The following is an 18,000-nucleotide window of genomic DNA, read 5'->3' on the forward strand; positions in this document are numbered from 1 at the left end:
ATATATTTCCCTTTTGTATCTCAGAGGTTATCATTAATTATTAATTCATTAATTATAACCATTGAAATCTAGACATTGAAAATGTCTTATACTAGAACTAGAAATTTCTGTTGCTTATACACTTTGAATCATTCTCCATCAATATTCTCAGTTGATGTGTTTGATTCTGGATTAGTCCAAAAATTCTAATACAATTATTTAAGCATTAGTTTTCCCCTTCCCCCATATTCTGCGATTTACTCTGGGAAATTCTAATAGGAAAAGAACATGACTTCATTTTTTTAAGAGCGTGGCTTTTTGTGGTACTATCTGAGGACCAAAATCTTACTGAACTTAAGTAGTATCTCATGACTGTTTGAAACGGTTCTTTGATTTTCAAGGTATAAAATGAATACTAATTTTCATGCAAAAGTTCAATGCACAGTGAACTCTTAATAGCATTGTCCAAGAATCTAGGAGATTATTTCAAAGATTTTGACATTTTCTCTGAGTGCTAAAGGAAACCACAGAGATGCATAAGCAGATATATTTAAGTCTGTGTTTGTGTGCTTCGTGCTGTGTGTGTGTGTGTGTGTGTGTGTGTGTGTGTGTCTGTGTGATGTCTATGTGTACGTTGGAATTACGTTCATCTGTTTTAAAGGATGGAGGGGCAGGTATGCCTATGGATTAGCAGCGAAGTAGCTCCAGACAAAGAATTGGTGAGTAAGAAGTACAGACACTTTGGAGACATAAATTTCAGAATCACTTTAATGGTCGTTGACCAAAAGCCATAAAATGATGACTTAGAAAGTGAAAACCATTATTTCCATGCTTTTCATGGCCCCCTTATAGTCTATCCTTTGGGAGATTTTATCCATCAGTTGAGTGGTTATAATACCTATAAACGCTGACCAACCATTCATTCAGTGAAGGGCCTCCAAGAGTTAGGAGCATAGGCTACGTGTTGGTTATGAATAGCATTTTTATTAACTGGTCTGCTCTGCAAGGTTGATAAAGCATGGATTGTGAGTGATCAAGGAGAAGAAGAGGATTATGTTCTTAGGATGATAACTCATTTTTGTTAGCCGATGGCCTTGGACAGAAGGATCAAGGTCCTGTGCTGACCCACGTAAAAGCTTCCATGCAGGGCTGTAGTAGGTGAAAATAGTGATTTATATTGATGAGTGTATTCGACATTCTCTTATGATTTTGTTGAGCCTGACCTGGTTTTGCAGGATGCCAAAAGCATTACATGCACACTGGGCAATATTACTACTTTATGTTTTGTCTGAAACTCAAAAGAAAGATGAACTGTTATAGTTACTATCGAGATGCTCAGGATAATAAGATCGTTTGTGTGCCTTCGGGCATGCAGGTTTCATATCTGCCTGATTTTATTAGTGAAGATAATTTTTCCTTTACTATTCTTGGGTATGTTCAAAACAAGACAGCTTCCCATTAACTGAGATAATGGTCTCTCTCCCTTTAGGAAGCAGGCAGGAGGGAAACTAGGTACCAGTTACCTATATCCAGTTACACATATGTGAACACACGCATCTGCCAAACTTGAAAACTGTGCTCCTATAGGACACAGGGACTCATCTTCCCCAAAACTTGAGCAAAGATCTGTTCACATTTAGCTGATTCTTGGTCAGTAGCCCCAGCAACATCAAGAGTGGTGCATGTGAAATAAGACTGGGAATTGAACTCTGAAATAGAAGTACAATTCTGCCCCATACCAGCTATGGGAGCTTCACACCTGTAAAGTGGCACCAGTGTATTATTTATCCCCAGGATTGATATGGAGAGTAAAGGCATGTGTGAATAGCATCCCATGGGTAGTAGGCCCAGGCCAAACTGTTACAGGAAAGAAACTCATTGGCTGGCCTGACTCAGAGTCTAGACGGGAGAAGATGGGTGGCTTCTGGCTTGGCTTGATCCAGCGTCCCCTTGATGGCTCTAGGTTCCATTTGTGAGTTCTAGTTCGTGGATGATGTCTTCATTCTGGATCCATACAGTGACTTCCAGGACCTTTGGAATCTCCCCACACTATCAGGCAACAGAAGATTGAAGAGTGGAGAAATACTACTCTACTCAGTATGACATTTGATCACTGTACTGCATACTTTGCCCAAAGTCCACAGGCTACAAATACAACAGGGGGATTATCCCAGGGGCTAGCGTAGGCATTATTTCTATTAGAAGAGGAATGTATTTGAGGTTTACAAAAGCTAGCCAGGCATTGACTTGCGTAAAGCGAGTAAAAACAGACAGTATTGTTTACTATAATTGCCAAGCCTATTTTTTTTTTTCAGTATTGGGATTTGAACTCAAAGCCTTGCACTTGCTAGGCAGGTTCACTACAACTTGAGCCATGGCCAGACCTTTTTTGCTTTGGTCAGTTTTCTGACAGCATCTCATGGTTGTGTCTGGACTGGCTTGGAGTCTGATCCTCCTGTTGGGACTTTTCCATGCATCTGGGATGACAGGAGTACACCCATGCTCAGGATATTTTCATTGGTTGAGATAGGGCCCTGTGGTCTTTCTTCTCAGACTGCCCTGCAGCTGTGATTCTCCCCATCCAGCTCTTCTTCCTGAGCTGCTCGGATTATGTCATGAGGCACCGTGGCCCGGCTGCAATTCCGCTGTTAAATTCCACTTATTAAATGGCGGAGCTGTGATTCTCCTTCACCTCCATAGATTGCCCTTTTCAACTTTCTAATTAAGTAATTAAAATTCTGAAGCAGGGTCTGCTACTTGGCTCCAGAGTGCCTTTGAACTCCAGGGATTATAAACATCCATCACCCTACCTGGCTCAAATGCTGGCTATAGAGTTCTTAGAAGGATACCTTCTACTGGAGGTCAGCCTTGTGATTAATTAATATCTGCAGATCTAATAAGGAGAGCTCATGCCGACATACCCATTGCTTCCTGAAGCCATGAATAATTCTGACCTTATCAGAATTACATAACCCCTTATAGAAGCTGCCTCAATATGTACAAAAAAGGTCATCATCAGTAAGCCCCAGACTTGCAGATCTCTCTGTGATTTGAACATGTCTTCCAAGCTGTGCACTAGAATACAGATATTCTTTGTCTGAGTTTAATTGGACGGCTCTCCTCTTTGTTTTTTTTTTTTTCTTAGTGGAGTATAAGCACATAAAGCCAGAAGGGCCTATCTCTGCTGGTAGATGGTCTTAACACCATTTCTCTTGTCTCTCCTCAGAATGAGCAAATTTGATTATATTACTACTTTTTTCGCTAAAGAAATTCAGGGTTGATTTCTAATGTTTGTGGCCAAGTGCAGTTGCACAATTAATTGCTCCTGGAGCTAAAGAACCACTAGAATCTTCTGAAGGCCATTAAACATGTTGCCCTTTTTTTTTTTTTTTTTCAGTTGCGGCTTGAACTCAGCAGGGCCTAGATGCCTCTTTGTGCTTAAGGCTAGTACTCTGCCATACAACCCACAGCACTGTTTCCAGTGTTTGGGTGGTTAGTTGGAGATAAGAGTCTCATAGAGACTTTCCTACCTGGGCCAGCTTTGAACCACAGTCCTCAGATCTCAGCCTCCTCAGTAGCTAGGAATACAGTCAACGTTGCTTTTTATGTTTAAAACGTTTTCAGCCTTTTGTTTGTTCCTTCCACGTCAAGGTTCTGAAACCACACTTAAGCAGACCTCCCTTGTCAGGGTCTCGGATTTTCTGTGGGAAGATCCAACAAACAGAAAGCTTTAACTGAGGCTACACCCCCACAGACTGGTCCCCAAATGCTACTGTTTGAAGAAGGGTGGCAGGTGTCCAGTGAATTTCCTTGTTCATTTTGCAGCTGGCTGTGTGTTAGCATGATTCAGTGTCAGCCTTCATCTTACCTCTTGACTGATTTAAATTAATACCCTGGGTTTTGCACCTGCTGGAATGAGAGAAGCTCAGGTGACATTTGGCAGAACTGGCTAAATAATTCCAACACCTGAGTGCCTTTCTTTATCAGTCGGGGAGTCTCTCTGGTGCTTTTAGACACCATTTTAAGGGAAACTTTAAGCTATGCCAAGAATATGTGAAAATTCCAATGCTTATACAAAGAGTTTTCCTTAATGGAGGGCAAGAATTAGTTTTTAAAGTTTGCCTTTTGGGACATAAAAGCATCTGAAGACCCTTGGAGAAGAAATCGTAGCTTTCTTGGATCATTTTTTCCTGATAGTGAACCAACTAGTGATAACTTCTTGGAGAGGGAAAAAGGTTTCTCCTCTAACTGACACCGTCGTACTGATGTCTTTAGAACGTTCACTATTTGCTTTCTTGGTTCCTAGCTACTTGTAGCCTTCTATTTCTGAATTATTACAGATGGATATACTCATTATGAATAAAAGGTCAGAAACAAATTAATGATCTCTGTAGAGGAATTTTTCCTTTGATGTTGGTGGTAGTGATACAGTTTCATACACTGCCCTTCCCCCCTCCATTGGGAGACAGGGATGGGCACTTGGCCTATAGGTTACTGAACCTGTCAGTCAAGTGCTTGGGACTGGGAGCTTCCTGTGACTCTGTCCCCTGACCTGATGCTATTTTGGGTCAGGCCAGCTCAGACACCATGCCACATATTTCCAGGTTCGCGTTCTGTGTCCTGTCTCCGGTTACTATGGCATCCCACTTTAGCTCTCCATTGGAGTTGAATTTGTTTATTGCTGTGTTCTTTTGTTCTTTTTTCCCTCTCTGGCCTGTTTCCTGACAGTGTTAAGTGTACTTGTGGGCTGCAGGCCTTTGTAACAACTGGCTGCCTGCAGACTGCTAATGCTAATACAGACTCCAAGATCCCATCCTTCAGTCGGTGGCTTCTCGGATAATTCGCCTTATAACAATATGGCCCTTTGTTCCTCATTAGTGTTTATCTCTACAGTTATGAGCGATTCACTCCTAATACTATTTCCGTTGTGGAGGCATGCATGAAATCAGAAGGGAGTGTTCCCTTTTCTGCTGCACAGAGTAACTGGCTTCTTCAGTGCCCTCTCAATCAATGCTTCATCACTGCATGCCAGCTCTGTGCCAGTCTCCGGGCTGGGTGAGGGACTTGGAGACAAGCAGAACAAGGACACCCTGGTCAGCAGCTTAGTGAGGGTCTCTCTACCTCAGAAGTGGGATATATGTGTGGGAAATCCTTAAGGAAAGGAGCACCTTCGGGCCTTTGAGACATAGTTGGGCACCATTCAGCCCGGCCCGCCTCACCACCATCCCACTGGAGGTGGCGGTCTTGTGGTATATGCGATCCTTCTGTATGCATCGATACCACAGAACTCCTGAAAGACAAGGTGACCTGAGCTACCCCGCTTGTCTGGTGTGGTTGTTTCTCAGCTCCACAGGTAGAACAGTGGATGTCACATATGAACTTCTCTGTCTTTTTATGATACTTAATGAAGGAGAAAGGCTAGAGACAGGGATCAGCATTTGAAAAAAGCATGATAGACTCAGTCCCTTCGTGAAAAACCTGAAGGTAGGGGAAGCAATAGCCAGTACTGGAGAAAGGGTTTGGTTTAAAAAGCAAGACATCAGAGAGACTGGCTTTCCTGATTTGGTGATGTTGACATTGATTATGAGAAGTGAGGTGATGAACCTTGTTAGATCTGGAGGGAAAAGCATTGTATCCTGAAAGAGGATAGAAAAGGTGCTGAGGTGGAAGTGCTTAAATGGAGCCAGGGGGCTGAACGAATGTGGCGAAGGGGAGGGAGAGTTGAAGTGAAGAATAAGCAGGGATGCCATGATTGGGGGTTTGGGGGGGTGGCGGGAAGACAGTGGTATGGGAGTTGGTTTGCTGTCTTAAATACCCATGGTGGGGGGGGGGTGCAGCAGCTGGATAACTGTGGAATTAGAGAGAACATTCTCCAAGATGTCCTCACTTCTGACTCCAGTGATGTGTGTGGAATGCCCAGAGGCAAGCTCTGGCTTGGAGCTCATTCTTTCCCCAGCCCCACACACCTATTCCATTCCATCTATCTTTGTCACCGTCCTTGCTTCCAGGCCCTTGTTCTGGGATGTGATCACCCACCTCTCCTTCCCGACAAGCTGGAGTTAGACTTCCTTCCCGACGTTTTCCTCTTTGGCCTCCATACTTTTAAGAGGTTGGAGCAATGACAAGGACCACATGCCTCCATTACATGCTCACTGGATGCCAGAATACTCACTAAGTGCAAATCACACTAAGTGCAAATCCCAACACAAACCCAGGAGGTTGGGGTGATCTTGTTACCTCCTCTATTTGTGTCCCCAAATGTGGGATGATTCCAGGCAACAAAAGCATCGCATTTCATGTGGCCCTTGTAGCAATTGACTCATTTCTTTGCAATATTTTGATCCTTTCGATTAGAGCTGTGGGCAAAAATTATAATGTTCTGGGAGATCTTATACAGATGTCCATCTTTTCTCATTTACCAGTGACTAAGAAAGCAACTGTCCAGCTAAGATCTCTGGTAAGAGTAGAAAGCAAATAAGTACAGAGAAAGAAGGAAATGGTCCCTAAGAAATCAAGCATGTGGCTTTGCTCTTTTTCCCTTAGAGTGAGTGTCATTATTCTGTGTTGTGTTTTCTGGAGAGAGGAGAAGCAGACATTGCTACGTTAGGTTATATAAGACCATTAGCTTTTTTTTTTTTTCCACTTTCCTTTTTATTCCCATTTTCTTCTTACTTCCTTGGGCCATTAGCCCATTACTGTTTTGATGAGGGCCCATCGTAGCATTGTAAGGTGTTGTGAAGCTGTTATCAAACAGTTCCACATAGGTGAACCAGGCGGATGACAAGGTTGGAAGAGCTGTGGGATGAGTCCAGAAGGGGCCTTCAGGAACTTCATGGGAAGGTCAGGATTTGCTCACTTTGCATCTTCCTAGGTCATGCTGCCCAGCTGCCCAACCAACAAACAAAAGGCCTACTTGCTGTCCAGTTTCAGAGCTCTTAATGCATTTTGTCTCTTTAGAACACTCTGGGAGCCTCCTGGTCAGATCTGGTTGACCAAGCCATTGGAGTAGAGTTGCTGGTATTCAGAATTTAGGTGACATAGATGAGTACCCTCGACTCCCACCTCTCATTTTTACTACTTGGGAGGCTGAGAGTTGGAAGATCATGGTTTGAGGCCAGCAGGGCAGAAAGTTTGCAAGATACAACCTCAAAAGTAGCCAGCACATACGGGACTGGAGGTGGGACTCAAGCACTAGAGCACTGGGCAGTCTAGTAAGCTCGAGGTCCTAAGTTCAAATCCCAGTAATAACATAAAAGTAAAGGATTTCAGTCTTTTAAAAAATCTGAATCTGGCTCTCCTACAGATATCTCTCTTACCATGGCTGTGTGCTGGCTGTGGTCTTTGAACAAGACCTGTGTTTGCTGTTAACCCCACTCCTCTGCTCTGTGATGCTGACAGTCTGAGCAGAGCAGTTCTATCCAGTCACTTCCACTGACTGAGCTCTGGTGGAGTTTGAGGATGTGATTCTTGGTTCTTTCTGTAAGTGTGTGTGTGTGTGTGTGTGTGTGTGTGTGTGTGTGTGAATTTGTGTGTGTTATGTGTATGCTTATGTGTCTGTATATTTGTGTGCATGTGTTTACAAGAGCGTGTATTTGTATGTGTGTGTGTATACCCATACGTATATATGATTGTATGAATATATGTGTGTGTATGTGTTTGTGTGTGTATGCATTTTCAAGGCCTTCAGGCATAGCAAGCATAGTTGACAGTGTACTTGTTTTCACTTCCTTTGTTTTTGATCACAATATTTTAGGAATGTAAATATCCTTGAAGAAAGGGTGTGGATTCATTTTTTTTAATCAAAAGTGGAAACTGGATAAAAGAATGGTTTTCAAGGAGTAGGTCTTGTCAGTGATTGGGTTATAATACAGACTAAGCATTCTACTACCAGGGTTAAAAAAGGATAGAAAAGAAAACATCTGCATTTTTACAGGGTGATGATAGATCCACAAATAAGTAGACACACACCCAGCCCAGGAAACCTTTAAAGACCACTGGATTTCCAGGCTTGAGAAATGCAACTGCAAAGTTCATACGAATCCATTGTCCTACACGTGTTTACAGTCACAAATGCCTTCAGCCTTCCTAGCCAAAGCTTGCCATTTAAGTAGGAAAATAAACAGTGGCTTCTTCCCTAGAAGAAATAGCTTCCTGCTTTCCTTTCTTAAAGAATCAGTGAGGTTAATTCCTCCTGTTAATGAATTCATGTGTTCATATTTGACAGGGTGTTCAGGCTTGTATGGTGTGATATGTAGGCAAAAGAGGTGGCCACAGAGGTTGAAGTATTTCCTGTAGACTATCTTCATAGAGGTATTGACTACTGCCTTGCATTTTAGGTTAAATCCTTCATTGGATTAGAAGGACTTAATCATTAAAACCCCATGATCAGTTTCATGAGCAAATTCTTTATATTAACGTACTGAAAGAGCTATGTTTTCCTTTTCCTTTTTTCCCATCTTCTCCTACTAATGAAACTCAAGCTGAGGTAATTTTGATCACTCCTAGGCCCTGCCGTCTATGTGGGAAATTGCTGTATGATTCTGGTATTGTGAAAAGATAGGGACAACCCTTTTTTTTGTTTTATTGCATGAATTGCATATAATACTGGAGTAGATAAATCCACAGTAGCCCTAGATGAGGATTTTGCTAGTCTCCATACTATAGTTTTTCCATAATTCGTTTGGGTCCTCTGGTTTTATTCATGATGTGGACATGATCCTCTTCTTAATGTTGGACATCAGTGACCAAAACCATGCAGCTCTGCTGAAGAGTCTTGTTTTTCACACATAATTCAACACATTCATGCTCACTAGGAGAAAATAAGGTAGGTTAGTTTCATTGACTCGTTGCTGTGAGTAGAAAACTTGGGTGACAGTTTTCGCAGATAGTTCAGAAGTAGAATCCTAAAAGCTATTGTTGGTGTAAGGCAAGTTAGAACAGAATTGAAGAGAGAGATCGTCCTTCCAGGTTGAAGCTGCCCAGGGTGGTTTCTGTTGAGAAGCTGTTCTGGGGTTGGGAGCAGAAGGAATAAAAAACCTGGGGGCTCAGGTTTCCTCCCTGGGAATGAATGAAAGGTGAAGTGAGTGGATTACACTGATTTGAGAAAGTACTCTGTCAGGAATCCTTGGCTTTTCATTAAAAAATGAAAAAAACTTGCCTTACACATTAGCCCGGTATATTGGTTCCCTGCCTGTGGTTCTGTTCATTAACTGGACACTTGGAACATGTTGGTCCTTGTTAACTCTGTTTGGTAAATGTAAGCAAGAAGTCTAATTGCATAGAGAAATGGGCCTGGGATCTTAGCTCTTGGAACATCTGGAAGCTGGATTTTCAGTGGCTTCTTTGTCTTTCCAGGATGTGTGAGACTGGCGAAGGGCTGTTTATCTTTCAAACGAGAGACGGTGAGGCCATCTACCAGAAGGTTCACTCGGCTGCCCTGGCCATTGCAGAGCAGCACGAGCGCTTGCTGCAGAGCGTGAAAAACTCAATGGTACGTGTGGAATTTCTTCCTTCCCACTCAGTGTCTACTTGAGGAGTGTACTTGGGTAATTTTGGTGCCAAACAATCTGGCCAGTTTGATCTGAGCAGATGGTTTCCTTCTATACTCGGCAGGGTGTATACTATGGGGATAAATGCAGTCTGAAGTGGCCAGTTGATACGACCATAACTACACATCCTTGATGGTGTATTTGTCTTCTTTGTGATTATTGCATGTGGGTATCTACCTTAAAATCCACTTGGATGTACATCAACACCTACAGACAGAATTGCACGCATTATTACCTATGGCAGAAGTTATTTCCAATGCCAACAGAGGCATTGAGAGAAAGTAAAAATGATGGAAAGGCTGAGGGAAACTGAAGAGAAAAGCTCATGGGGTGGGGGGTTCTCTGTCCATGTAGAATACTGTCTAGTTGGAAACAGTTGGGCATGAACTACCTGCATTTCAAACAGCCACAGGTCTGGGGCCAATGAGAACCTGACGCACTGACATCCCCATTGGGTTGATGATGCTTTAGTGTGCCACAGATAGTGTGTGAGAGAAATATGTCTTCAGAACATCGTCCTGAGCGCATTTCTACTTTCTTCAGAGCATACTTCTACTTTCCCCTGTATTCGTTCTTGAGACTATGGATCAGACAAAATGTTATGATTCACAATCTCTCATTTGAAGGAAAGTAAACTCAAGGAATTGTAAATAACTTCATAGCAGAAAAATAAACACAATCACATGCCTATGTAGTGGTAAATACCTGGGAAGAGCTAAAAATCAAAATGAGCTAGTTTGGTGTAGCAAGGTTAGGGGTAGTTTGAATATTTATGATTTACGCCTATAGACTAATAAGATTTAAAGGCATAACAAGGGGACAAAGCATATCAAGGATGTGACTGTCCCAGGGCTGACTCTGGTTTTTCTCTAGGGACCTGTCACACTGCAAGCTAGGGTTTTAGGACAACAGTTATAAAAAAAAACAACCAAAAAAAAACTTGCAAATATTACAGTGTTGGTGGGCTCATAAGGATTATCGCAACTCCTTAATTCCTGCTATTATAACACAGAAGTAAAAAGATTTAATGAAATGGGAAAGACTATAATTAAAAACATACCACTTGCACACTTAAAAATATTGTTCCTTTGATTTTCCCCCTCCCCCGCAACCATTTGAAAATATGTATTTAAAAAACAACCAAGACATTTGTTCTTATTATGGATGACACCAAAACAGGCAGCAGGCCAGATTTGGCTGCAAGGCCAGAGGCTGCCGTTGGAGAGGACCATATACTCCCAGTTTCCATACTGCGAGGCCTCATGTGGGTGAAGTGGGGGACCCAACATGCGTGGGACACGCAGTACTGGATATTTGGCAGCAAGTGACTCTGGGTGAGCTTCAGGATGATTCTTTTTTTTTTTTGGCCAGTCCTGGGCCTTGGACTCAGGGCCTGAGCACTGTCCCTGGCTTCTTCCCGCTCAAGGCTAGCACTCTGCCACTTGAGCCACAGCGCCGCTTCTGGCCGTTTTCTGTATATGTGGTGCTGGGGAATCGAACCTAGGGCCTCGTGTATCCGAGGCAGGCACTCTTGCCACTAGGCTATATCCCCAGCCCCTCAGGATGATTCTTGATGAGTAATATTGACACTCCTCACCTGAATCAAGCACATTGCCCTCCATAACAATCCAAGGGAGTTTTGTGTGATCAGTTTGGAGGCTTGGGTAGAACCAAAGGTAATAACCTGAGAGAGCATTAGCTCTGTTTGCTCCATGGTCTTGAGTGAGAGAAATACCACCACCCAACTTGTACTTGAACTTCCTCTGTCATCTCTTCTAGATCTCAGATTTTCAGACTGCAGATCTCAGGATTCCTCTGTTCTCGTAATTATGCAAATCAATTTCTTACCATCTCTCTCCCTCTGCTCTGCTGTTGTCTGTTTGGGGGAAAGCTTGATGATTATGGCCAACACTGGCAATGGCGACATGGGTAATGTAGGGATCTAGGTCAATATGGCCAGTGATGCACTTAGAATCCCTCCCATGGAGCAGAACTCGTTCCAGCACTAACACTGGATGATTCCAACCCTGTGGAGAAGGATAAAGGTCTCCATTTCCCCAAGCTCCATTTTTCTTCTTTGTAAAAGTGAGAATGTTAATAAATAGTATTCGTCTTAGAGTTTTCCCATAGTCCTCAGTGAGGTATGCTTACGATACTTTCCATATCATGTAATAAGTTTATGTGTAAGATAGCTGTTATTCTTACTATTAGTAATAGCTAAGGCTTCATCACTATTGGCATCAGTAGCTGAGCAAATAAGTTGATCTGGATTGATCATAGTAATGTTTTGATGATTTCTAGGAACAACCACATCCATTTTCCCTCCCTCCCTCCCTCCCTCCCTCCCTCCCTCCCTCCCTCCCTCCCTCCCTCCCTCCTTCCATCCCTCCCTCTGTCTCCTTCCCTACCTTCCTCTTTCTCTCCTGTCCCCCCTCCCTCCTTCCTTCTTTCCATCTTTTTTCTTTCTAGCCCCTCTTTCCCACTCTCTTTTACATTCATTTATTCTGTTTCCTTTTTTATTGAGACTTTATTGGCATACTTTAATTGTACAAGGGGATTTATTATGCCATCTGTGCACATATAGTGTACTGCCTTCTCTGACATTCTCTCTCATCCTGCCTTTCCCTCTTCTTGAAGTCAGGATTGAGAAAGTATAGCACAATTCTATTTGATAGTTTTAGAGGATCAGTGTTGCACGTTGCAATGCAGATAGGTAAATTAGTGGAAGGTTGAGTGAATGGATGGATGGTAGATGTGGGGAGGGGGAAGTGGAGAGGAGAAGGAGAACGCCATGAAGTAGAATGCAAGTCATTTAAAATTTACAGAGAAACACAACATTGCATTAGACTTACATAGCCAGCCCATTAAATGCTTTTAAGCTCCTCAAGAAGTTTTTGTAAGATTACCTTATTTATAAGGCCCTAGTTAGCATAAATTGATGCTTGAAAGGCAGGTTTTGCATGCACATGTTTTTCCGTTTTCAACCTACTCATTATATCCACTAAAAATTAATCAAGACTGAGTAATTCATTCCGATCATCCCTTTGCAAATTTAACTAGAAAATAATGTCATTTGCTCTTAATTTGCTGTATGCTTCACGAGTTCTATAAAATAAATGTGCCTTTAAGCGGAGAACACCCTGCTGTATGTGCAATAAGTGAGATCTGACTCTCAAGAAAGTTAACCGATGGGCTGGGGATATAGCCTAGTGGCAAGAGTGCCTGCCTCGGATACACGAGGCCCTAGGTTCGATTCCCCAGCACCACATATGCAGAAAACGGCCAGAAGCGGCGCTGTGGCTCAAGTGGCAGAGTGCTAGCCTTGAGCGGGAAGAAGCCAGGGACAGTGCTCAGGCCCTGAGTCCAAGGCCCAGGACTGGCCAAAAAAAAAAGAAAGTTAACCGGGCTCTGTGCAAAGCTTAGCCCACGGGCACTTCATCAGTGTCCGATTAGGGAGAAAAGAGACACCATGATAAAATGGAATGGATGGAAATAACCTTGCTGGCCTGTCTCTTTGGGATTGTTTGTGGAATTTTCTCTAATACAGAGTAGATCTACCCATGGATATGGCTGTATTGTCTCCTGGTAATGGCCATCACACTGTGGATAAGTTGATGGTTGGATGAATGGGTGCATAGTTGAGGGAGAGAAGTGGTGGAGAGAGGGAGGAGAAGGTTATACTTGGAGGAGAGTGGAAAAGCTCACCTGTGTCCTTAGCTTTATCATCAGGAAGTCCTCACTCACTCATCATTGTCACTGAGGTATGGCTTTCAAGCCTGCAGAGATAGACTGCACCATGAGACCCATGTCAGCCAGATGTCCTGTCCTAGCACAAAGCCACAGGATCGTCCCTGAGACACAGAACCCCAAAGCTCATGAAGATGAGTCTGTAGTTAGCAGAATACTGGTTTCACAAAGATGTTCATGTATGTGTCCCTGGAACCAGGGAATATCACCTTACATGGTAAGGGGGACTTAGATGTGATCAAGTTAAGGATCTTTAAGACATATGCTGGATTGTAATATCGATAATAATATAGTAATTATGATACTAATAATACTGATAGGTGCCATATATTTATATATATATGTATGTATGTATGTATGTATGTATGTATGTATGTATGTATAAAAGCTGCTGTAACTGGCAAATGAGACACAGTTGTGTGAGAGCCAGACAGAGCCCAGGTAGTGATGGGGGCAGAAGCTAGTGAGTGACTTCAAGATGTTCTGCTGTTGGCTTTGAAGGTAGACAATGCCCCATGAGCCAAAACACAGAGGTGGCAACTCAACCCTGGAAAAACCCTGGAAACCAATTGCCTTCTAAGATCACAGCCCGTAGTTGCTGCAGAGCTAGTGGTTACTGCAGTCATAAATTCAGGGTGCTTTTTGCTCTTCCTAATCCCTTTCTCTGGGACAATTGCCTCACTCCCTTGAGGGACATGAAAGCTCTCTTCCCACTAAGTAGGAGATTTCAGAAAAATACATATCAAGTTCTATCTTAAAAGAAAAAAACACACCACAGCAACAAAAAGCAAAAATAAAGAAACCTATTTTCTTTGAGTAGTCTTGGTGCCAATGCTTTTCTGTCTTAAAATTCCTTCTCTACCTTCCCGCTTTTCAAATTCAACGTGTATCCTGGCTTGCTATGCACAGAGGTCTATCCATTGGGGGTATGCCTGGAGGAGGAGGAGGAGGAGAAGGATGTACTGCTGAACGGAGTGGAAGATGGTTGTGAGAGCTTGTTTGCTCTCCAGCTGCTGGCTGTCTTGCAGGAGAAGCTGCAGCTCCTGGAGACAGCACAGGTCCTCCCTGGAGCAGTTTAGCTATTTTTTGCCACCATTGAGATCAGTGTCTGTGACAAAGTCTAATTTTGGAACAAGGAGTGGCAGAGCGTGGGATGTTCCTCATTCCACAACGAGGCCTGTCATTTTTAGAATTTCCTTCAAGGAGCGAGCCGCAGGGCGGAGAATGCTTGCAATTTGGCAGGTTTTTTGGGGGCTACCATGTGGGCTCAATTGGGGGTGACATCCACACCCAAGGTTACTTCTCCCTGGCACTGTGGGCTCCTGATTACACACAGGCTTAAGAGTAAAAAAATATGAACTGTCCCTTCACCTCTTTTTACACGCTCTTTAAATGGATTTACTCTGAAACTGAGGTTCACCAGTGAAGTTTGTCAACGAATTTCTAGAGTTTAGGTGAACTTCTTATGTCCTTCTTGAAACAAGAAACGCTTTCACTTGGCTTCATTTAAAAAATGATAAGCTATATATTAAACAAAAACACTATAGAGGCAACCAAAGAAGTCATCAATGTAATGTGATTACCATTTCAGACAAGGCAGTACACTCTGTGAGTTTTCTGTGTGCAAACACCTCTGACAGCCTCTCTTTCCCAACTGTCCCTCTACAGTCCCTCCTCCCCCCCCCCCCGTCACTTTCCATATCTTCTATTTGCAGACTTCAGTTAATCGAGTTAACATTAATATATCTCTTAAAGATATTACAAGTCTTTTTTTTTCCCCTTCCTGAATTAAAACCTATTTATTCCCTGGCATATTATTTGTTGAAAAAAATTGTATAGAATACTCACATTATTTGAAAATCCACATGGCAGGCCCCATGGAGAGCATACAAGAAAACATAATCTTTTGTATCTTTAAAGGCACTTAAAATTTAAGTAAGGAGCTCAGATTTATAGGCCTCTGAGTGCACAGAAATGGAGTTCTGTGGGCTCCGTTTGCTATGGTCTCCTTGGAGAACCTTTGCTCTTATTTATCAAAATTCCATTTGTACATCTTTATTTATTTATTTTTTTGCCCAGCAGTAATATTTCTAGGGATTTATGTGAATGACTACTGAAAGTGAGAATGACGTGTGCACTGATGTGCATCTTTCATTTTGAAAACATATCTGTACTGCTCCCTTCCTATGGTAGGATGTGGGTGTTCAAGAAATGCCCAACCCAAATGAGGTTCCTATGCTTATTGCTTATGACAGCAAAAATAACGAGAAAGGGGTTCAGTCTCCCCCGGAAGGGGATTATCCGGGATGCACAATGTGACAGGGATTCTGGGAGGAGATTATAAGTAGAGGGACACCCTAAGTGGTGATGAATAGAAGACCAGCAGCCCAGGTGGGTGAAATAGGCACTCACAGACGAGGCTGGGCAGCATCGGACCCATTTGCACAGGTCTTGAGCAGCCCCGAAAGTGAATTTCTTTCTACAAGACATCAATTTGCATGCTAATGTTGGCTACTTTGGGGGGGGAAAAGGCTGGTTGGAGCATCTGTGATTTTCTTTTTTTTACATATCACTTAGTATCTCCCTCCTTCATCACTTTTAAGAAGCCATGGCGACATAATTACATTTGTAGAAATGGAAAGAGCAGCTGAATGTCTGCCATGAGGCAGGCCATGGGGGCGGGGGAATGGGAAACATGTATGACAAAAATAATGATTTTGAAACCATGTGTGGTCAGATATAAAAAGGTTGAGAAGGAACTAGGTGGGGCTCCGCAGCATGTCCTAGGTCCATAGCGATTTTTGGAAGAGGCTGTGCCTGAGCTGAGCTTCAGTGTGACGAAGTATTATCTGTACACAGCTGCTGCTGCTGCTGCTGGTGCAGTGTCTGCTGAGATCCCAGATGTTTGGAGACCCTGCTGTGGGAGGTGCTAGCCAAGCTCTAGCCCCACACTGACCGTCCATCTTGAATGTGGATGGTTGATTTGGGCACGCTCATGCCATCCGGGGGTCTAAGGAGTCTGCAGTATGGACGCACGCATAAGAAGTGATGAGCCTAGATTTGAAGTGAATAGTCACAGGCTCAGTGGGCACTCGATGCACAATGGCCTACTCACAACTCTCCGTTTAAATCTTAACTAAATTAAGTTACAAAGAGATACACAGAGTTAGCCAAGTTTACAAGTAGACAGGGTAATTACAGGCAAAAACTGGGGCCTTCCTTAAATTTCCTTTCTATTTGGAAAACATTAAAAAGAAAAAAAAAAAACTAACCTCCATTTCTGAGCACTTCCTTTTCTGTCTCTTGTAACAATAACAACAAAAAAGAACTTGCCAGGCTAGGAATGTGGCTTAGTGGTAGAGTGCTTGCCTAGCATGCATGAAGTCCTGGGTTTGATTTCTCAGCACCACATACACAGAAAAAGCCAGAAGTAGAGCTGTGGCTCAAGTGGCAGAGTGCTAGCCTTGAGCAAAAGAAGTTCAGGGACAGTGCTCAGGCCCTGAGTTCAAGCCCCAGGACTGGCATTAAAAAAGAAAAAAGAAGAAGAATCTGCCGTGTGCGGTAAAGTGCTTTATTTATTTACTGTTTATTTGTTTTTAGAGATAGGAAGTCTTGTTATGTAACTTAGGCTGGCCTTGCACTCATGATCCTCCATCTTCCAGATCCTTTTACCTCAACCTCTTCCCTCGCTCCCTCCCTCCCTCCCTCCCTTCCTCCATTTCCCTCTTCCTTTCTTTTGCTGGCTGATAGTCTCTAATCTCACCCAGCTCTAAATCCTGGTTCTTAACCATTCAATTCAAATATGTTTGTTTCACATACCTCTTTGACTCTGATGAATTTGTCCCCCCTCCCCCCCAAAAAAAGTTATTAAAGGCAGAAGTAATCATCTCAGGGACCTGTCAGTTAAATCAGAGGTCAAGGTTTTTCTGGACCCAGTCATTTTAGATATACCACAGGCACCATAGGGAATTCTGGATTGAAGTTGCCCTACTGGGCACATTCTTTGTCTGAAAATGTGTCAGCCACAACAGCAATTGACAACCAGAATAACACATGGGCAGGGCCCTCAGAGTTGGTGCTCAGATGGTATCGCAAAGTCAAGATTTCAGTATTATGGGTGATTCAGTTGGTGGTTTCTACAGAACAGGAAATTGGCTTCTTAAAAGGTTTCTGTCCAGGTATGAGCAGGAAATGTAAGTCCTTCTGTATATGCATAACTATGAAGGCTGAGGTGAAGTGTTATCTATTGGCTCCAGTTCAGGCAGCAGAGGAGCATTGGTCATTGTCTCCAGTGGCCAGACCAGGGCCAAGGAGTTCAGATTACCAAGGATCAATGGCCCAGACTGAGCACAGCATAAAAGGCACAAATCACACCTTTGCTCTCATGTCACAAATGCACTTATTTCCGCCAAGGCGAAGCATGATAGGGTCGATCCGACTGCTTGGGATTTTTGCCTTGTGTATTAATTTTAGAAACTGACCTTTGTAAAGGTGGCTATTCCAGTGGGCCCTATGCCTCTGGTGGGCAGGAATGATGCCTCGTGTGCTGTTTATTAACTCGATATGGCACAGGGCTTAAAGATCCATGGAATGGGATTCAATAAATGGTTGTAGAGAAAAAGCAGACTAAAGCCAGAAATGTCGACTCCTGTTGCTTCCCAATGCCCAAACAAAGCTTAGATTTCAAGAAAGTTAGCTTTTTTTTTTTTTTTTTGCCAGTCCTGGG

General features: G+C 43.0%; 1 protein-coding gene across 1 annotated transcript in view; it reads left to right on the forward strand.

The window, feature by feature from the left end:
• Dok5 (docking protein 5) overlaps positions 1–18,000 on the forward strand; it is a 105,539-nt gene that overhangs the window by 73,232 nt on the left and 14,307 nt on the right. The window contains exon 6 of the mRNA XM_048349643.1: positions 9,334–9,469. Within this exon, the coding sequence (XP_048205600.1) occupies positions 9,334–9,469 (136 nt within the window). The remainder of the gene's footprint in view (positions 1–9,333; positions 9,470–18,000) is intronic.

The sequence above is a fragment of the Perognathus longimembris genome, chromosome 6 (assembly GCF_023159225.1).
Source record: "Perognathus longimembris pacificus isolate PPM17 chromosome 6, ASM2315922v1, whole genome shotgun sequence".
Taxonomy (NCBI): domain Eukaryota; kingdom Metazoa; phylum Chordata; class Mammalia; order Rodentia; family Heteromyidae; genus Perognathus; species Perognathus longimembris.